Below are 22,425 nucleotides of genomic sequence, written 5' to 3' on the forward strand. Positions count from 1 at the left end.
GGGAGCCCAGGAGAACTGCTCTGCCACGTGGCTCGCAGTCTCGGGTTTTATGGTGTTGGGGTTAGTTTCCGGGTTGTCTCTGGCCATTCATCTTGCTTGGCCCATATTTGGTCTGACTCAGGGTCCTTCCTGGTGGCGCACGCATCTCTCAGCTAAGTTCCAGCACGAAGGTTCCAGCGCGTGAGGTTGGCAGGACAACATTATGGGCTGGCGTCTCCTCCCTCCTTGGGGCCCCTCCCGAATCCTCCTTGTTAGTTTTCGGCAGCAGCACACTGTGTTCCTTATCGGGACCTCCTGTTGTGAGACAACACACGCAAGTGGTTATGGTCGTGCCTGGCCAAGGTGGGCAGTGTAGGTCAGTGGTTCCCACACTTCCTGGGGGCCAGTGCTGAGCTTTCCTTTCAACTGTATGTGCTCTACCAAATCCTTTTCCCCCTGAACTAGATAGAGTCCATTTCTTTCCCTTGAAAACAATGAACACCAGCGGCTATAGCGAGAGAGGAAGAGAGAGAGAGACATGGAGAGGTGCTGGGCTGAGTGGCATCTGCATGCCACCTACAAAGGGGCACCTGAGTTCCGATCCAGCTCAAAAACAAATTCCTTCTGTGACCCTGGGCAAGTCCTCCTACCTCTCCCTTTGTTCCTCCATCTCCTGGAAACATCCCATCAATGCAGTGGTGCTCGGGATCCTGTCCTAAGCCCCTTCTGCTTCTCCCCGGGATTGGCACACACATTCCGTAGCTCCAATGGCCATCTCTATGTTAACACACCCAATTCCTCCTTGCAGTCCAGATCGGCTCTCCAGAGCTCCAAATACCCCCTAAGCATTTCCACCCGAGGCCTTCTCAGACTCCTCACGAGCAAAACAGAATTCAATATCTCTTCGTGCACACTGCTCCCCTCCCTCCCTTTCCCCACTTTCGCTCACGGCATCAACACGCACTCCTCCCCCAGAAAACCCAGGACTCTCCTCGACTGCCCTCTCTCCTTGTCCGCCTGTCGCTAGGCGTCGTCCGTACTCTCTGGGGTCCTCTGTCAAACGAATCCTCCTGTTTGTCTAGCACTTGTCACTTTACAACATCCATTCACCTGTTTGTCCCTTAACCCTCACAAGTCCAGGAGCTGGGTGGCATACTCCTCACAGGAGGAAATAAGGAATCAGAGAAGGGAAGCAACCTGCCCAAGGTCACATAGGAAGTAGAATTTGAGCTCAGGGATTTGAGCTCAGGACTGTCAGAGTCCATAGCCCGCGGGAGGGGTTTAGTTGCACAGGTGACGGCGCTTCCACACAATGGGAGAAAGTATGCAGCCGTTAACTGCCACACTCCTGAAGATGATTTATTGTCACGGCGCATGGGGAAAGCCGGCCTCAAGCAGGCAGTCTGTATAATACTCCATTTAAAAGAAATATAAATTTGCATTTATATTTTAGTTGTTTTAAGTGACACTAATTTTTTAAAAAATAAAGTGGATGTTCAAGTTATTTTTTTAACTTGAGCCGGTATCCCCTCTGTCCATGGTGCCCGAATTAAGGAGAAGCAGGATTTGGGCCAGTGTCTCTCTGGCCGGTTACTAAGGTCCATGGTGTGCAAACAGCAACAGTGTTGTTCGTGAGCTCATGGGCTCCCCCCAGTTTCTAATCTGGGCTCGTGACCTTGGAACTCATCTCCCAGACAACCAGAGCGATACAGCAAACAGAGGTGTAGCTGCCAGCTTGGAGCTGAGCTGCCTGGGCAGGGCTGGCGGTGCAAACCCTGGATGTGTGCGTGCATGTGTGTGGGGCGTGGTGCCAACGTCCACAAGGGCCTCAGCCCACAACCTCCCCTCTGTGTACCTACACCATATCCTCCCAATGAACCAGAGGGATCCGGCACCCGTCCTGGCTGCGCCACCAGGATCTGGAAGCATCAGGAGACGGGGAGGGTGGGGACCTGCGGTGAGCACAGAACGCTTGCTGTGTGGTTCCAGGGCCCTGAGGTCCTGGGGAGGGTTCGGGAGACCACGTTCCACACCTGGTCTTAATTCACACGTGTATCCAGCGTCTGAGCCCTCTCGCCTCCTCGCCTTGGTCTGAGCCTCTGTTACAGCCTATAGGCTATTTCTGTCCTTGTCCCCGCGGTCAATTTTTGTTTTTTTGGTAAAATCTATAACGAAATTTGCCATTTTAACCATGTTTTACGGGAGCACAATTCAACTGCATTAATTACATTCACCGTTCGTGTAACCATCGCCACTATCTCTTTCCAAAACTTTCTTTATTTCGAATGGAACTCTGTAGGCATGAAGCAGTAACTACCCCGTTCCTTTCTCTGCCCCGTCCCTGGTGACCGCTAGCCTGCTCTCCACCTCTGTGAATCTGCCGACTCTAGGCATCTCGCGGCATTCGAGTCACACAAGGCCCCTCTGTGACTGGCTTCTTTCACTTAGCGTGCTTTCGGGGTTCATCCATGTCGTAGCCTGTGTCAGAGCTTCACTCCTATTTATGGCTGAATGATGTGCCATTGTATGGAGAGATCACATTTTGTCTACACATTCATCTGCTGGTGCATACCCTGCATTCAATTTGTCTGCAACAGCTAGAGCAGTCCTGGGAAAATACTACTCAGTCCATGGCACGACTTTATTTAAACCCTCCTATAGCTCCTTAATTCACTGAGCTATGGTCCTTATTATGGCTACAAAGCCCTAAAGGATTCTCTCTCTGAACACACACACACACACCCCATTACCTCTGTGTCCCTCCAACCTCATCCCTTCCCTCTCTCTCCACTCCACTCCACTCCCTGCTGTTCTGTGAACACCTCAGGCTCACTGTCACCTCAGGGCCTTTGCATGCGCTGTTCCTTCTGCCTGGAATGCTTTTCCCCACCAGACGTGTGCATTGCTAACACCCTCGGCTCCATCAAGTTTTTGCTCTGCTGTCACCTTCTCAATAAGACTCATTCTGAACACCCTCCTTAAAAGTACGACCTGTTGGGCTTTCCTGGTGGCGCAGTGGTTGAGAGTCCGCCTGCCGATGCGGTGGACGCGGGTTCGTGCCCCGGTCCGGGAAGACCCCACACGCCGCGGAGCGGCTGGGCCCGTGAGCCATGGCCGCTGAGCCTGCGCATCCGGAGCCTGTGCTCCGCAACGGGAGAGGCCACAACAGTGAGAGGCCCGCGTACCTCAAAAAACCAACCAAACAAACAAAAAAACTACGACCTGTCTCTCCTCCATCCATCATTCGTGATCCCCCCCGTCATGATCTAGTTTCCAGAGCACTTGTCACTTCCTAACATATAATTTGTCTTTTTGTTATCTCCATTGTTTATTATCTGCACCCCATCTCTAGAATGTAAGCTCTATGAGGACAGGGAGTTTTTTTTTCTGTTTGCCTGTTGTGTTCATCACTATATCCGAAGCACCTGGCGTGCAGTAGGCACTCAGTAAATACTTGTTACATGAATGAATATGAGTTGGGACAAGTTGCTGCGCTCCTCTGAGCCCCTGTTCCCCCATCTGTGAACCAGGGATTGTGATCTGTCCCTGGGCTGGGGGTGTCGCGGGGGGATCGCATCAGATAATGTCTGTAACCTCCCTTTGCGAATTGTAAAGCATCGCGCAAGTGAGGGGAGGGGTGGAAGAAACTGATCTTCACTAAGCCCCCTCGAGGCCTGATGCTTCTCATGATGTACCTCATTTTGTTGCCTCCATTTGACAGATGAGGAAACTAAGGTTCAGGGAGGTGAAATAACTTGCCGCTCGATCACACAGTGTGACAGTGTTACGGAGTGAAAACTTCAATCCAGCTGTCTGGCTTTTTCTGTAAGTTGCTTCCAGCTCTGGTATTTCATCAGCCGAGGAGAAAACGCCACCCTCTCCGGGGACCAGCTCCGAGCCCAGGGGAATGGTAATGAGGATGAAGATGTGAACAATAGCTGCCTTTTATTAAGAGCTTCCTACGTGTGTCAGGCTCACTTTACTAGTGCCAGGTGCTTTACATATGCTCTCCTCACAAGAAAGCGGGAAATGCGTGTCTTTATTCCCTCATAACTACAGTTTGCTTGGGGCGCACAACTAAGAAAGAGCAGAGCCAGCATTTGAGCCTGGAGCAATTCCACTCCCAAGGCATCTTGAAAAGGGCCTTGATCTTGGAGGTGTGGTTTCTTTAATGCCACGTGAGCTCCCCCCCCACACCCAAGCCAGCCCTGGAGGGCACCTTTGTAGGTGGGGAGGCAAGCACACCGCCAGCCCCTGGGCCTGCCCTCAGTGTGAGCTGCAGGATGCAGGAGGAATAAGGCATCAGTGGGAACCAGGATGGGGACCCCACAAGCCTGCATTGCCAGCAGAGACAAATGAATAGAGCACTCAGCAAACCAGGGCACTTCCATGCCAGAGCAGAACTGTCCCCGATAAATAGATCATCGAAGCTCCACGCCGGACGTGCCAATTTCAGCGGGAAAAGATGAGCGCATTTACCTGCCTGCTGACACCCTGGCTGTCTTCAGGAGGTGATGGGGTATGAAAATACTGCCAGCATGCACTCTGCCCGGGGCTGTTTCCAGGGTCGAGGAGGAGGGTCTCATTACAGGAATGGTGTTTGTCTCAGACTTCCCATGGGTGCCCAGATGCAAGGTCTAAATGCTTTCTATGCTCCCTTCCTCCCTTCCTCCCTTCCTCCCTTCCTCCCTTCCTCCCTTCCTCCCTTCCTCCCTTCCTCCCTTCCTTCCCTCCTTCCTTCCTTCTTGTGTTGGGTCTTCGTTGCTGCGCCTGAGCTTTCTCTAGTTGTGGCGAGCGGGGGCTACTCTTCATTGCGGTGTGCAGGCTTCTCATTGCGGTGGCTTCTCTTGTTGCGGAGCACAGGCTTTAGGCGCACAGGCTTCAGTAGTTGCGGCGCGTGGGCTCATTAGTTGTAGCTCACGGGCTTAGTTGCTCCACGGCATGTGGGATCTTCCCGGACCAGGCCTCGAACCCTTGTCCCCTGCATTGGCAGGTGGATTCTTCACCACTGCCCCACCAGCGAAGCCCCTCTATGCATTTTTTTTTTTTTTTTTTTGGCGGTACGCGGGCCTCTCACTGTTGTGGCCTCTCCCGTTGCGGAGCACAGGCTCCGGACGCGCAGGCTCAGCGGCCATGGCTCACGGGCCCAGCCGCTCCGCGGCATGTGGGATCCTCCCGGACCGGGACACGAACCCGTGTCCCCTGCATCAGCAGGCGGACTCTCAACCTCTGGGCCACCAGGGAAGCCCCCCTCTATGCATTTTTAAGGGATCACAATCATAGTAATAGCTAGCATCTATTGAGTGCTTACTATGTACCAGGCACTGGGGTTTTTTTATTATACATTATCTCACTAACTAGCTAAAAATAAAATATTGTTGAGGAGTCTCTGTTGCGTAGGGGAATGACTGCTTTGAGGGTGTCTATTAATTCTTTTTTTTTATTGAAGTGTAGTTGATTTCCAATGCTGTGCCAATCTCTGCTGTACAGCAAAGTGACTCAGTTATACACATAGAGACATTCTTTTTCATATTCTTTTCCATTACGGTTTATCACAGGATATTGAATATAGTTCCCTGGGCTATACAGGAGGACCTTGTTGTTTATCCATCCTGTATATACTAGTTTGCATCTGCTAATCCCAAACTCCAAGTCCTTCCCTCCCCCACCCGCCTCCCCCTCGGCAACCACAAGTCTGTTCTCTATGTCTGTGAGTATGTTTCTGCATTGTAGATAGGTTCATTTGTGTCATATTTCAGATTTGACATGTAAATGATATCCTATGGTATTCGTCTGTCTCTTTCTGACTTACTTCACTTAGTATGATCATTGCTAGTTGCATCCGTGTTGCTGCAAACGGCATTATTTCATTCCTTTTTATGGCTGAGTAATAATATTCCATTGTATATATGTACCACATCTTCTTTATCCATTCATCTGTTGATGGACATGCAGGTTGTTTCCATGTCTTGGCTATTGTGAATAGTGCTGCTATGAACAGAGGGGATGCATGTATCTTTTTGAATTATAGTTTTGTCTGGGTATATGCCCAGGAGTGGGATTGCTGGAGCATATGGTAGTTCTATTTTTAGCTTTCTGAGGAACATCCACACTGTTTTCCCTAGTGGCTGCACCAACTTATATTCCCACCAACGGTGTAGGAGGGTTCCCTTTTCTCCAAGGGTGTCTATTCTTTATATTTATTCTCAAGCAGCAAATAACAATACAAGGTGGTCCAGCCCCAGTTCACCTCCCAAGGGTTTCATTAGCTCCCCACCCCTGGCAGTAACATCCACCACATCAAGCTTCTCTCTATGTGTTTAGACTCTGGAAAAAAAAAGACAACTGGGAATAAGAAAGGGAAACCAAGCAGGAAGCAGAAGAGGAGGATGTGGAAAAGCCAGCCGGTGGTGAGGGGAAGGATGCTGAGGTCCAGGAAACCGTGACCTCAGAGCTAAGTTCCTGCCGTTCAGAGGAGCCTGGTCACGCCGTCCAGACAAGTTCTGCTGTGCCCTGCCAACACACTACTGTCTCGGTGGGACGAAAGCTGCTAAAATCCATCGTCCTTGGGAGGGATTTCCAGAACCCTGCTGTGTCTGTGGAGGTGTCTGTGTTAGATCAGTGGAGTAGAGAGGGTCAAGGGAGAGGCGCTGGGCAGGCACTTTGCAGGCTGATGTAACACAATTCTCAAAGCTACCCCACTTGACAGAGGTAGGGTTCTGTCACTTGTGGAAGATCATTGTAACATCTCCCCACATGTTTACCATCGGAAGTTCCTGAGCCCTGACTGGCTGGAGGGAGCCATAGGTGGCCCCTCCTCAGAGACCCACCCACCAAAACCCTCCTAAGTCCTGTCAGAGGACACCTTGTCCCACAGCCAACTCCCCAAGTAGCCCCCAAAGCCTTCTCCATCTCTTACCTCTTTGGGTTCAGGGAATAAATCATCAACAATCAGAAATCTGCAATAATAAAAACGATGTGAAGTTGTCTTCATTAATAAGATCATAATAAATTAAAGGAATTAAGTTACAAAATAGCATGTGTAATATGATCCCATTTAAAAATTGCATAAAAACAAAAGCCCTGGGGAAAAATACACACCCGCTGTTAACCAGGAGTTTTTGAAGTAGGGGAAGGAAGATTTGTGGGTGATTTTTGTCTCAGTTTAGCTTATACATACTTTTTGATTTATCAACAATGTACACATGGTGTGCGTCTCACTTGGAAAATAAAGAAGAAAATAAGAACATTATTTTCCCCTCAAAAGGAAGAATGAAGGGAATACTTTGGAAAACTTCTCTAAGGTTGCTGCTGGGAAACAGTGCAAGCATCTCTGTCAATGGCTAGCCTTGTTCTCCCACTGCGCTTTGCGCTTAGGTTTTTTTTTTTTTAAGGTTTCAGGGAACATAATATAGCCAGATCTGGGCTCTAAGCCATCACATGACTGGGGAACAAGTGAAAAACACAGGTAGGTCATCAGAATATCCGTTAGTCTCGTTGCTGCGTGGCACAGAGAAAGGAAAACGGGCCTGTCCTTGTGACCCACTATCTCCTTCTCCTGCTTTGCCTGCAGCTTCTAATCTCCAAGTGGATATGCCAGCAAATTCCCTTGTAGCTCCTGGCTTCCTTCCTTCTTCAAAGCCCCATCTACTCAGTCCCCACTAGCAGGTCCCCACCTTGACTATAGTTTCTTTGTTCATTGATTCCGTGAAGCTCATAGAAGGTCATCTTTGTGTGAGGATGTACAGTCCACCAGCCAAGACCCCGGGCTCTGAAATTCAGCCACTAGAGTTCAGATTCTCTCTCTGCCTGAGTTCAAATCCCCACTCTGCCCTTGACTAACTAGGTGATCTTGCGCAACTTCACCTGTCTAAGCCTCAGCATCTTCATCAGTAAAAAGGGATCATTTTTATAACCAAGTCCTCCGGGTGACTGAGGGAAATCATGCGTACAGAGCCCTTGGAAACGTGTCTTCTGTTTCTCCCTCTCATGAAGGTGACCAAAGGGTCAAGGTGGTGCTTGGGGACACAGCAATGTTGTCTTCTCCTCTGAGGGTCCAAATGCAGCTCACAGCTTTCTAGAAGGACTGGCCTGTCCCATGTCTGCCACAGAACTGAGAGGAGTGTGTCCCCATGCTGGCGCAAGAGGCCTCAGACCAACACCTGGCTGAGCTGGGCCGTCAACTCACCAATTTTCTGAACTTGCCAAAAATATCTTGAAGACTACTAGCTTTCTTGAATATTTTCAATGAATATGAAAATGGTTTTCTTGCTAACAAATGAGTCTTGAATGTTTTCAGCGAATATATTCTCAGCAGCATTTTAAGCTCAATTTGTCTGAAGGGAAATATCATGGGAGCTCTTTAGCTTTCTTATGACGATCTTCTAATGAAGAATATATTCTTGAATATCTTAAGTGAAGTTCTGAATATAATTAAAACATCCTGAATAAATTTGGGGATAAGAATATTCAAGAAGTATAAATTCAGCGAATATCATCATTGAGCGTATTAAACTAGCACATGTCTAAGGGTGTAAGTCATTGACCGTCTTCGGGAGGAATGTATTCATATTCGTTAGCTACATCCGGTAGGAATTCTCCTTAATAAGGTTTTGGAAAATTGGCAGTGTCGGCTAATTTGAGCAATTGGCCGTTGGCAACTTGAGTTTTCAGAGATCTTCACATCATAGAATTGACTTTCGGTGCATTGGCCAAAGCTCCTCAAAGACCACTGGGGAAGATGTCCGGAGCGCCTCCTGGAGGTCGGAGGTAAGTCCACCAAGATTCGCCTCCAGCTTTGGCTGGAGCCCTGATCTTCCAGCTCTGCCCTCGACCCTCTGGGGCACCCCCATCCTCAGGGCTCTGAGGGCAGCCCACGTTTTGAGAGGAGCCTCTTTTAACCCAGAAGCATTTATTTATGCTCCCGGAATGTGGATAAGGGGCTGAGAGCCAAAACTCAAACACATAACTCTAGCTTTTTTTTTTTTTCCGGTACGCGGGCCTCTCACTGTTGTGGCCTCTCCCGTTGCGGAGCACAGGCTCCGGATGCGCAGGCTCAGCGGCCATGGCTCACGGGCCCAGCCGCTCCGCGGGATGTGGGATCTTACTGGGCCGGGGCTCGAACCCGTGTCCCCTGCATCGGCAGGCGGACTCGCAACCACTGCGCCACCAGGGAAGCCCCATAACTCTAGCTTTGAATCCAGCTGTGTGGCCTTGGGCAACTAACAACCTCTCTGAGCTTTAGTTTCCTCTTGTGTAAACAAGGGTCAAACTCAGTCCAACTCTAGAGAGTTACATGGAGGATTCCACGAGAGAATCCCATAAAGTGCTGAGCTTAGCGCCTGGCACATGGTAAGAGCTTAATACGTGACAGCTTTTATGATCATTATTGAAAAATTCTGAAAAATTCACTTCTAGTTTTGGACAAGTCTCTTCATGTTTCTAGCCCTTACTTTCCTCATCTGTAAAATATAAAATGGTAGAGGCAGATTAGATAGAAGAATCTGGGTGTGTTATGTGCCAAGCACTTAATATATGTTGCCCGTTCACCTTCGTTCATTCATTCATTCTACAACACATATTTAATGAGTGCTTCCTATGTGCCAGGCACTTTGCTGGACACTGGGGCTATAATGAGGAACAGGACTCAGTTCCTGGTAGGGAAGAGACTGATGGGAGTATTCTCTGGGTGAAACAGACAAGATCTCTTAGGATGGTCCTTATGAGGCAAGAGGAGGGAGAGTCATGTGGGCCGGGAGCAGGGCAGCAGGAAGACAGCCCAGGCAAGGAAGCCAGTGAGAGCAAAGCAAGGCAGTGAGGAGGCTCAGTTCGGTTTGCCAGAGCACACTGGGCACTAAGCAAGAGACTCAAGCAAAGAATCCACGTGAGGATACTGTGGGTGCACAGGGGATGAAGGTCCAAGCATGTCATATAGTGATTCAAGAATGAGGATCTCGGGCTTCCCTGGTGGCGCAGTGGTTGAGAGTCCGCCTGCCGATGCAGGGGACACGGGTTCGTGCCCCGGTCCGGGAGGATCCCACATGCCGCGGAGCGGCTGGGCCCGTGAGCCATGGCCGCTGAGCCTGCGCGTCCGGAGCCTGTGCTCCGCAATGGGAGAGGCCACAATAGTGAGAGGCCCACGTACCGCAAAAAAAAAAAAAAAAAAAAGAAGGAGGATCTCTGCCTGGATCAGTGCCTCAGGGAGAGGCAACCAGAATGGACGTGGGGTTACCTAGAAGACATCTCAGGCTCTCTCTCCAGATCTTAAAACGTGTTCTTCCTTCCAGCTGAAACAAGCTGACCTGCCCTCGCTTTTGGCTTCATCTGCCTGACTCTCCTCACCCACCAGCACTCTGCTCCCTCTGGCATCTTGTCTAATGTCCATGGTCCCCAAGGAAGAGGTGATAAATGTCAAAGCATCTGTCATTGGATCATTCGCACCTGTTTTTCTCCCCAACTAGACAGTGAGCTTCTTAAGGATTAGAATGGTGTTTTGTCTCCCATAATATCCCCAGGGCATAGCTCAGAGCCTTCTATACCATAAGCATCATCATCACCATCATCTTTATAATTGTCATCATAGCCATCATTTGGGTTCATATTTTTTTTCACGATCATTTTACACGTTTTAACTCTTTTTTAAATCTTTACCACAGACCCAGGAGGTATTGGGTGGCACCCTATGAAATTGCCATAGGTCCCAAACAATCAAATATTATCAGTTTCATGTGGTTCAACCGAATAGTTATTTTATGTATCCTCCTTTGACAGGTGAGAAAACTGAGGCCCCGAAAGATAATTTATTCTCATAAATAAATGAATTCATGAAGAATCCTTAGAAATGAGGGAGCTGATCTTTGTTGAGCCTCTACTGTGTGCCAGGCATTTTGCAGGCATTATCTCATCTATGTCATGTGGTCTCACCCAAAGAGATTTTTAAGCAGGAGAATGATTTGGTCAAGTTGGGTGCAGATGCATTCCCTCAATTTAATTCTCACAGCATCCCAATAAGGGAAATAGGCAGCTTTCACCACTGTTGAACAAATGAGAAAATTGAAGTTTAGAGATGTAAAGGGACTTGCCCAAGTTCACACAGCCAGGTAGTGGCAGGAGGATTTGTACCCAGGTCCATCTGACTCCCTTCGCTCAGTCAGACAACCTATAAGGGAGGCCTCTAATTGTTTGTGTAGCAGATGGGAAGCTTGGAGCCCCTCACCATGGAGGAAGCCTGTATAGTAGGCTCAGGCTACTGTAACAAAACAGTACAGACTGGGTGGTTTAAGCAACAGGTATTTATTCCTCAAAATTCTGGAGACTGGAAATCCAAGATCAAGGTGCCCCAGATTTGGTTTCTGGTGTAACTCTTCCTGGCTTGCAGAGGGCTGCCTTCTGGCTGCATCCTCACCTGGGCTTTCCTTGGTGCAGGCACTGGGGGTGACTAGGGAAGGAGCTTGTAAGGACACTAATCCTATCAGATTAGGGCCCCATCCTTATGACCTCATTTAACCTTCATTACTTCCTTTGAAGCCCCATCTCCAAATGCAGCCACCCTGGAGGTTAGTGCTGCTTCAACATACGAATTTTGGGGGACACAAACCTTCAGTCTGTAACAGAGCCATTTCCAGTTGTAACTACCTCCCTGCTCTGAATTCTACGATTCACACCCCTACTGAGAAAAAGTCATTCCTGGAGCAGAAGCCTGTGGACATCTACAGAAACACCACAGAGGAAGCCTAAGCGGGCGGCTTTTCCTCATTTTTCTCACAGGAGCTACATCAATTCCTTTTTTTCCCCTCTTATTATTTTTTAAATTTTATTATTTATTTATTTTTGGCTGCTTTGCGTCTTCATTGCTGCACACAGGCTTTCTTTAGTTGCGGCGAGCAGTGGCTAGTCTTCGTTGTGCTGCGTGGGCTTCTCACCGTGGTGGCTTCTCTCGTTGCAGGGCACGGGCTCTGGGTGCGCGGGCTTCAGTAGCTGTGGCTCATGGGCTCAGTAGTTGTGGCTCGCGGGCTCTAGAGCACAGGCTTAGTAGTTGTGGCTCATGGGCTTAGTTGCTCTGTGGCATGTGGGATCTTCCTGGACCAGGTCTCGAACCCGTGTCCCCTGTACTGGCAGGTGGATTCTTAACCACTGCGCCACCAGGGAAGTCCCTCTCTTATTATTTTTTAACTACATAAAAATATTTTATGAAAGGAGAATCAGAAAAGTCAGAAGAAAATAAAAATCATCCACATTTCCTCTATTCAGAAAAGGAGATAACTGCTTTTACATTTCATTCGTTTCTTTCCCTTCAACATTCATATGTTAAATATATAGACATTTATTATTATTTTGCAGAAGGGCTCTCAAGCTTGGCTTGTATCCTCTTTGTTATCATATGCGTATCCTTCCATGCTGATAAACATTGACTCTGTTTTTGATGTCCGCTTGTTCTAGTATTCCATTATCTGGATGTATTATCATTTATTTAAGCACCGTCCTACTGATGCTCGTCTAAATTGTTTCTAATCTTTCACTCTTATAAACAAAGCTGAGATAAGCATCCTGGTAACTAAATATTTGTACTCAGTCACTCTTCTGAGGGTAAATTCCTAGAACCAGTATTTCTGAATTAATGGGTAAGCATTGTTTTACTGGTATTGTTACATGTTCCTAAAATACATGCATATATATTTCACTATCAAAATGAAGGCGTTTCTTTTCTCCCTTTCCTTACCCCTTGTTGGGAGAGATCTTTGGAAAGACAGGGGGAGTAGTCAGAGGTTTTAAAAATATAATAACACATCAGTGTTGTACTGGGAGAGTTCATTGATCATTAAATTCACATCACACCCCATATATTTAACTACCTTGACTTCAACTGGCTTTTCTTAAATGTAAAACATCATCGAGTTTAAGGTACATCATTATTTTATGTAAAATTAAGAAATAAATTTTAAAAAGCTCTTCCCATTAAGTTACTACCCAGTGCCCTCATAGTCTTTTTAAACACCTTAACTGGTCACACCATCCTTTGTTTGAAATTCCCTTCATCTGTTTCGAGGGAGTTGGCAATTTCTCGTACCTCTGTTGCCTGGCTTGGTATATGACAAGGAACCCTTTTGCACGTATCTCAGTGACAAAATGCAGTATAGCGTCATCTACTGTGGTTTCTTCCCTTTTGGGGGTTCCATCAAGATTTGGTTGCTACTTTGCAAGAAGATATGAAAGTGGAATCATTCCCTCAAAGACAGGAGTTTGCTTCACAATTACCAAATCTCCAGCCCATTGCTCTGCTTGGGGGTCTTTCTGTGCACACAGAAACTTTCCATTCCATGCCAGCTCGTATCATGGCATCATCTCTCTGAAGACGTGTTAAGTGGAGAATGAAATCGACATGTGGAGGCTCGGCAGTGTACGCCACGCAGTTGGAGTAACAACAATCTGAATAGCTACGACCAAGTTTGCTTGGGCACAGGGGGTAAAACTACATCACACCTGCTGGTTGGCCGATAGCAAACTGTAAAATGCATCTTGGTCTCAGGGATGTTAAAATCAGAAAAAGCGTGCATCTTAGAATGGATGCAGTAGGAGTGGTGGGAGCCTCAAAAAGTTAAGATTAAAGAAAGAGAAGTATTAACACAAGTGTGCTCGTAGTTATGCTCCCTGATTCCACTCAGTGAGTATGTGCCCCAGGACAGGCATGAGATGGGAAACGTGGACCTAATGAAATTCCCTGTGGGGGTCATTTCCTACTTTTCTTCTCAGGGTTGAGGACAGCTTTGCCACACTGAGGGTGGTTCTAGAATTTAAAGATACATAGATACATATATTTCGATAGATAGATATAGATACAGATATTGAGCAAGATCAACATGAAACCTAAGCAGAAACCGAAGAAACAGCCTTCTACTCCAATTTTGGAGGAAAACTTAGTGAAAGACAATGTGTAGGGGACTTCCCTCGTGGCACAGTGGTTAAGAATCCGCCTGCCAATGCAGGGGACACGGGTTCAAGCCCTGGTCTGGGAAGATCCCACATGCCGTGGAGCAACTAAGCCCACATGCCACAACGACTGAGCCTGCGCTCTAGAGCACGCAAGTCACCACTACTGAGGCCTCGGGCCTAGAGCCCGTGCTCCGCAACAAGAGAAGCCACTGCAATGAGAAGCCCGTGCAGTGTGCAACAAAGAGTAGCCCCTGCTCGCCACAACTAGAGAAAGCCCGCTCGCAGCAATGAAGACCCAACACAGCCAAAAATTAATTAATTAATTTTTAAAAAGACAATGTGTAGTTCTCCAATATAACACCTCTTAAGGGATTTTCAAGGGCAATTTTGAATTTTGAGATTGTCACTTTTTGTGCTGATCCAGGATAGAGCTGGGACATGGGAGGAAAGGAGAAGAAAGAGGCAAGGGAATGTGAACACAGGGAGAGAAGATGGAGAAAAACTGGGGAGAAAAGACCACACCCCACTGGACCACATCTGAGTGGAATTCTAGAGGGACTGAAAGGAATTCAAGGGGAAAAATGTCATTTTTGCCTCAGTCTTCAGACTCCCCATTTGTTTGAGACCAGCCACGTGTACGATTGCTTTTTGTTTTTGTTTCTTTTGACACCTATGTGCGCTTCCAGATGCTCTGACATTCACTAGCAAGATAATTTGCTTGAACGGCCACCAGATCTTACCAAGATGCAGGCACTGTGCTAAGAGCTTCCTCTGACCTCCTCACTCATTCAACCTTATGAATTAGGAATTATCGTGATTTCCATGTTATAGATGCAGAAACTGAGACTTTGGGCGACCAAGAAACTAGCCCAAGGCCACATAGCTGGGAAATAGAGAGGCAGCTAGGTGAGGAGACATGAATGGGGTGTGGAGCCAGGATGCCTGTTTCAATCATGTCTTAGTTATTATTGCCGCCATCACACAGCACCACACACTTAGAGGCTTATGGGAACTCTGTACTTTCCACTCAGTTTTTCAGTAAATCTAAAACTGCTCCCAAATTATCTATTAATTTAAAAACATATATCCTTGAAACCCCACCATGCAAAAACAACCACCGTTCAGTGGTTAGACTTGCAGTCTCATTTCCATGCAAATACATTTATATATGCAGTGAGCCCTTTCTCAACAAGGGCATGCCCATTTTTTTTTAAAAGGAAAAAGCTTTCTATTTCAGCATCTTTAACAGAACTTTTATCTTGAACTGGACTCCACAAATTACAGACAAGGATCCCTGCATTTTTATTTGCACTGCAACCTGCAAATTATGTAGCCATCTCTGACCCTAGGGTCCCTCCAAGGCACCCCATTGGGTTAGGAGGGGCATGAGTACTGGTATTTGGGGGACAGACTGGCATGCCAGGGCACTCTGAGCTGGGGTCAGAGAGGGCATGCGCATTTTTCAGAGTTTCAACACAAGTGGTCAAACCCCAGAAAGCATGAGTGCCCTTCCCCCTGCATCCTCACCAACACTGGAACTCTGCCCAGGTTCACAGGGAACCACCTGCTTCTTATATTTGTTTTATTCCCTTTATTCCCACAGCAACTGGCAGGTGCTGACGGATGCCTGGCCGGCCGCCCGCTGTACCTGGCTGTGCGGAGAGGGAACAGGAGATGGAGCTCCCCTTGGCTACAGCCTCTGAGCCCAGGGCCTGGCTGTCTCCCACGGACTTCAGCTGCAGAGAATCAGAGTGGAGGCCGAGAGGAGCCAGAGGCAGGTGAGCTTTGGTTTTTCGCCAGGATGACATTTGTCAATAAAGCACCTGCAAAGTCTAATCAGGATAATGTCCCATGTCCCGCCATGTCTGCCCCAAACCCTGGCCCTCTTGAGACTGTACCAATCAAAGTCAATTCGACAGAGTCCCACAAATGATTCCAGCCCAAGGGCAAGACAGCCCAGGGGTGGAGAGAGCAAGCTGGCCATCGAACTGACATTTCAAAGTGCAGAGCTAATGGTAAGTGACCCTGAATAAATAATCTTCCCCTAAACTGTAAGGTTAAAAATAGTTGAGACCCTTAAGAGCATTGGTAAGAAACCTAAAACAGAGTGATTGAGATGGTAAGTTCCATGGCTGACCTTCAAATTCCGACCCAACGCTTAGCTGTGTCACCTGGAACAAGTTACTTAACCTCTCTGAGCTTCAGTTTCCTCCTTTGTAAAATATCATAACAGTGCTCACCTCATGGGATTCTTGTGGGGAGTAAATGAGATAATCTATGTAAAGTGCTTAGCCCATCATAAGTCCTCCATTTAAAAAGCTGTTATGAATATTCAAGAGCCATTAGGGACCAGTGAATGTTCCCCCTTCCCTACTGGTTTGCAAATTAGGTGACTGGGGCCCAAAGAAGGAAATGTCTTGCCCAAAGTCACACAGTGAGTTGCTGATCCTGGCCGGAAGTTTGGCTTTTGGAGCTCCAGTCCAATGCCCTTTCTGCTGGACCCCAATGGCCCCTCTTGCAGGATGCAGAGCGCTCAGATCCTGACCTTTTCCCACTTCCTTGGCTCTGTTTCGCCTCTGGGGGCCCTAATGAAACACAGGGCAGGTGCAGGCAGCATCTCAGACAGTTGCTGTCTATTTGGAACATTACTTAGGACTTGAGTCTCTTCAGCACGAAATTTAATCACTCCATCAATATTGTGACAAGATTGTCAGAAAGCCGGGGACTGGCTGGGAGGCACCCGGTTGCCAAGGATGCTTTTGTTTGGTTTCTCCTTTGGACCTTAAGGAGCCAATCCTAAAGTGGGAGGGAACCAGGAAGTTTCCATTCCCTGGGTGGGGCATCTGGTCTCCAACATACAGCAAAACTTGCCCAGACTTTCATTTGCATTCCTCTCTCACTGCTCCCTGAAAGGAAGCCTAGCTCTTCGTAGTCTCTGACGACCCCTTGTACCGTCCCACCTCTGCAGCTTTGGTCACTAGGGTCCCCCCACCTGGAGAGTCATCCCTTGCCAGATCTTTCCAGCTTGTCTCTCTGCTTCCACTCCGACTCCCGACTCCCCTGACCCACAGAATAATCCCAGCAGTGGGTGCTGTGCTGCACGGACCAGCTCCCCCTTCGAGCACGGAGGGCTGAGCTTCAGTGAGAGCTACCTCGTCCCTTTCCGGGACAGCTGGTATAGAGACTGGGCATTATAAGAGGATGAAGACCCAGCCTCGTGGCCCAGTCTGGAATAACTCTGAAGCCCTGTCCCTCGTTCAGAGCTCCCCGTGGGGTTAGCTGAGCCCTTTGGTGGGATGCAGCCCAGCTCATCTTCCCCCTCCTACCCATCCTGCTTCCTTCCCTTCCCTTCCCCGAGTGTGGATCCCAGGAACACTCCCTAATCAATTCCCTACACATTGCTCTGTCTCAGAGTCTGCTCCTCGGGAACCCGATAGCCAGAGTGATCCTTTTAAACAGATCCGGTCGTGTTGCTTCTCTATTTAAAATGCCCCTATGGCTTTCTGCTGCACTTAGAATAATATTCAAACTCTCACAAGGCTTGCAAGTCTCCGTTACTGCCCGATAGAACTATAATGCAAGCTGGGTATGTATGCGGTGCATTAAAAAATTAAAAACTCAAGTGTTATTAGCTTCAATAATTTATTTAACCTAATATCAAAAAGATTACCATTTCAACGTATAATTAATATGAAAATGAACAGTTTACATTCTTTTTTGAATACGAGATCTCTGAAATCTGGTGTGTGGTTTGCCATTATGACACGTCTCAATTGGGAATTGCCATATTGCGAGCGCTCAGTAGGCAGCACTGGTTGGCTACTGGCTACTGGCCGCCTCCCTCCCACCCTCATCTCTCCTATGATCCCTGGTGCTTCCGTTGCTCAAACGTCCCTGCTTTTCTTTCCATTGAATACACCAGTCCCATTCATGGACTTTGCACCTGCTGTTTCCTCTGCCTGAAATACTGTTCCCAGCACTTTGCACAGCTGGTTCCTTTTCTTTTCTTTTTTTTTTTTTTGGCCACACCTCGCGGCAGTAGAAGATTAGTTCCCCGACCAGGGATCGAACCCGGGCCCCCTGCAGTGGAAGCGCAGAGTCTTAACCAAACCGCTGGACCAGCAGGGAAGCCCCAGCTGGCTCCTTCGTATCACTCAGGTCTCAACTCAAATGTCACCTCCTCAGAAAGACCTTTCCTGATGATTTTAGCTAGAGAAGTTTCCCTCCTCCCCCATCACTCATCAACAACTCACCCCAGGTTATTTTCCATAACAATTATCACCTTCAGAAATGATCATATTTAATATTTGTTCATGCAGTGTGTGGTCTGTCTTCCTCCACCAAAAGATAAGCTCCAGGAGGCTAGAGACTGGGGGCTCTTTTATTCACTGTTACCTCCTTGCCTGGGCCCAGGACAGTCTGTCATTAGTAGGAAGGAGGTTAACAGTTTTTGCAGATATGCATATGAACACCCACACATGTGAAATCCCCATCCCTGGAGCTTACATTTCCAATGGGTGAAAAGGACAATAAAAAACCATACACTTACACATGTATACACACACACACACACATCATTCATGTATATCAGGAGGTAAAATTGCTATTTTAAACGGGGTGGAGTCAGGGAAGGCCTGGATGAGAAAGTAGCAGGATGAGCCACATGTATGTCTTGCGAAAGAGTGGTTCAGGCAGAGGATTCGGCAAGTGCAAAGGCCCTGAAGTGAGAGCGCGCCTGGCATGTTAGAGGAGGACAGAGACTAGTGTAGCTGGAGGTAGTAAGCAAGGGGGCCTGTGAGAGGAGGTGAGGTCGGAAGTGGTTGGGGATTGGAAATCATACAGGGCTTGGCAAACAGTTCCAAAGACTCTGGCTTTTACTCAGAGCGTATGGGAGGCCCCTGGAGCATTTTGAGCAGTGAATAACTTTTTGCAGCACTTCCCGATGTTGCTTTCAGAATAGACTGAAAGTCAAAAACTAAGATACAATTTTTTGTGTGATAATACAAATTCAAAGCTGGGTGAGCATAGTAGTCAAAAAATGTGTTTAATAGGTTAAGAAATCTATGGAGGGGGAAAAAAAACAATAGAATGAAGGGACCAAGGGTGCAGTTGGGAGACTATTACAACAATCCAGTAAGAAACTATGGTGGCTTAGCCCAGGTTCAAGACTGCAGTAGATAACGGCCAGTTTTCTTACAATTTCCATCCTCCCCTTCTTCCATAGTAATAGCTGAGCACATGGCTGCTTGGCTGGGGACTACATTTCCCAGCCTCCCCTGGGGCAAGATGGAATTAACCAATGGAATGTGAGCAGAAGCAATGGGTTTACTAGTGCCACGGTTTTTTTGGTTTTGTTTTGTTTTGTTTTTTGGCTGTGTTGTGTCTTCGCTGTTGCACGTGGGCTTTCTCTAGCTGCAGTGAGCAGGGGCTACTCTTCCTTGCGGTGCGTGGGCTTCTCATTGCTGTGGCTTCTCTTCTTGCAAAACACAGGCTCTAGGCTCACAGGCTCAGTAGCTGTGGCGCACGGGCTTAGTTGCTCCCCAGCATGTGGGATCTTCCCGGACCAGGGCTCGAACCCGTGTCCTCTGCATTGGCAGGCAGATTCTTAACCACTGCGCCACCAGGGAAGCCCTAATGCCACATTTGCTTAAAAGAAAATTGTGCATGGCGTTCTTTTTCTCCCTTCCCTTGTGTACAAAATCATAGAGATGTGCTTGCATGCAGCCTAACCATGCAGACAAAGACAATGCCGGGGAAAGAACCTGGGTCCCCGAATGAGGATGTGAGCAAAGTCTGGCGTATTCCAGACCACACACCGTCAGGACTCCTTCACAAATAAGAAATAAACTTCTGTCTTCTTTAATCCACTGCACTTTGGGGTTCTTTGTTACAGCAGCTTAACCTTTACCTCAACTGATACCCAGACTTTGTGGAAGATTTAGGGCTATCAGGAGTGAATTACAACGCAGTGTGGAATAGGAAACAACCTAAAATATAATACTCACCATCTCCATCCTTAAAGCTCCTTAACTAAGACCTTGCAGGGAACTGTTCACAGATTGGCTTTCCCCTTAGGTCCCTTGCCTGATACCTTTTCTGTTTATGTATTCTCACGCCCCCTGATCTACATACTTTGTGCCAACTTCCCCAATACCGGAGAATACCTGCAAACTTTGATTTTATTTTCTTAAGCAAATGAATCTTTCCTCAATCTTTAACGCAGACAAGCTCCTGGACCTTCCTTGGCATCATTCAAAATTCTTGGTGGTACATCCTCACCAAAGGAAGACACATCTAGCCCAGGCCTCCATCTTAACCCTAAGACTTAGCAGAAATGTTGAAATCATGGTTGTCCTTTCATTTGTCTCATAGTAAATTTGTTGGTGCTTCTCCCTTCCCTAAAAAATACCCTCAGTAAGGAGATAGCAGGGGGCACGGTGGTGCAGGAGAAAATATATCTCCCTCTAGCCTGAGAAAACCTCAGCATTTGCTTCCGGGGTTTTAGATCCCCTCTCCCATTTACTTGGACGCAGATATTTATACAACAGGCACCCCTAGGTCTGCATCCACGTGGCTCTTTCTCGCAGGCAGACACCGAGTCGTGCAGCGTGGTCCCTGGTTGTCCATCCTGTTCTGTGCGGCTTTCCAGCGCCAGCTCTCCCAGCCACGCTTCCCTGGCTCCAGCTCTGTGTCCTTCCTGCTCACTGATTCTCTGGGTGCCTGATCAGAATTCACAGTGGGGACTTTATGCTGCCTCATTTCCTCCCGATTTTCTGGTCTGTTTTATTCATTAATAACACTGTGAAGCGAGTTGAAAAATGCATCAGAAGCAAGGCCTCCTCTTAAAGCCCCTGGAAGCCAAGCCCACGCTTCCAGGCTTTGATGTCCTGTCAGAAAGGACCATCTTTTCCCCTGACTAGAGCTACTGACGGCAGGATGGCTGTGGTCTGCTGAGCGTCCACACCACCCACCAGCTCAGCCAATGGGGGAAACACCACCCACGGGATCTTGGAGAACGTCCCTGCCCAGGATGTGACCGGAATTAACCCCTGTTGCTTCCTGGGGTGTGAGGGGATGGGCGGTATTCGTTGGGGAATTATATGTGCACGTGTCTGTAGGAACGGGTGTGGATGCCTGTTATGTGTTGACCGGGTGCTTACGGTATAGATTATCTACAGAGGTGTGCGGATCTCTCTCTCCCTCTCTGTTTGTGTGTATTTGTATGTTATCGGTCCCTGATTATTTCTCCAGCCCACCTCACACCATTCTTCTTCCATTCCACGTTCTAAACACATGCTCTTATTATACTCCTAATTCTCTCCAGTCTCTCTCCCTCTCTCTGATACCTTCTTTGCAGCTTTCTTTCACTGTCTCTTACTGTTTGTCCCTTTCTCTCTCTTTTTTTTTTGCGGTACGCGAGCCTCTCACTGTTGTGGCCTCTCCCGTTGCGGAGCACAGGCTCTGGACGCGCAGGCTCAGCGCCCATGGCTCACGGGCCCAGCCGCTCCGCGGCATGTGGGATCTTCCCGGACCGGGGCACGAACCCATGTCCCCTGCATCAGCAGGCGGACTCTCAACCATTGCGCCACCAGGGAAGCCCTGTCCCTTTCTCTCTTAACCTGCTTCTCTCTCCTTCCCTTCTCCCTTCCCCTTCCTCCTCCCCCTTCTTCTGCTTCTGCTTCTCCTTCTCTCTCTCCCCCGCTTTCCCTCCCTCCTCCCCCCTCTCTCTTCTCCATACACCAGTTTCTTCCACCACACCCTTCTCACCTGGCTAACTGCTTCTCCTTCGCTCCTCACCTTATCCATCACTTCCTTCTGCCTGAGCCCCTAGGCAACCCTGGTCCCTACCGGGGGAGCGCCCGCAGGCCTCCCCACTTCCCCTTCCGTAAGGCTCACCGCCTGTGATGCCACTCCCCGTTTCCCTCTGCCTTCCCTTCCCATGATCACCTTACATCATGTCATCTTAGTTGAATGGAAACCTTTGCCCCAGATTCCCCTCCCTGTAGGGCTCTGTGTTCGAGTGGGCCACGAGAGGAACTGGGGTGCGCTCTGGAAAGTGGGCGTGAAGCAGCAAGCGGCCATGTTTACGCTCAGAGCGTCAACGTCAGTTCAGGCCCGGCTGCAACGCACACCTGCTGTCACGGATCTGGTGGTTCCCCTTGCTGGGACCTCGTGGGCAGCAGACAGGCCAGATCTCCTCTTTTTCCTCCTCCAACTCCCAGGCCCAGATTGGCTGCAGCTTTGTGGTCCTTCTGCAGGACCTAGGCACATGGGATTGCAGGAGAAATCTAGCCCGAATCCCCGTCTTTGGCTCTGCTTTTCGGGTCCCTGATCTAGATATTATTATTATTATTATTTATTTAATTAATTTATTTTTGGCTGCCTTTTGTCTTCGCTGCTGCGCACGGGCTTTCTCTAGTTGTGGCGAGCGGGGGCTACACTTCGTTGCGGCGCGTGGGCTTCTCATTGCGGTGGCTTCTCTTGTTGTGGAACACCGGCTCTAGGCGCACGGGCTTC

At 48.4% G+C, this 22,425-nt stretch overlaps 1 protein-coding gene across 18 annotated transcripts in view; it reads left to right on the forward strand.

Annotated features, from left to right (window-relative positions):
* The window catches only part of CCDC60 (coiled-coil domain containing 60), a 275,404-nt gene that overhangs the window by 11,043 nt on the left and 241,936 nt on the right, over window positions 1-22,425 (forward strand). For 7 of the 18 annotated variants that reach the window (XR_007471770.1, XM_049698202.1, XM_049698206.1 and 4 more), the window contains exons 2-3: window positions 8,653-8,748; window positions 15,512-15,686. Coding sequence is in view for 8 of the 18 variants with exons in the window: in XM_049698202.1 (XP_049554159.1) it covers window positions 8,653-8,748; window positions 15,512-15,686 (271 nt within the window). In the remaining 10 variants the exon portion in view is untranslated. The other 11 variants (XM_033399986.2, XM_033399990.2, XM_049698205.1 and 8 more) reach the window with 5 other exon arrangements.

Source organism: Orcinus orca, chromosome 15 (genome assembly GCF_937001465.1).
Source record: "Orcinus orca chromosome 15, mOrcOrc1.1, whole genome shotgun sequence".
Taxonomy (NCBI): Eukaryota; Metazoa; Chordata; class Mammalia; order Artiodactyla; family Delphinidae; genus Orcinus; species Orcinus orca.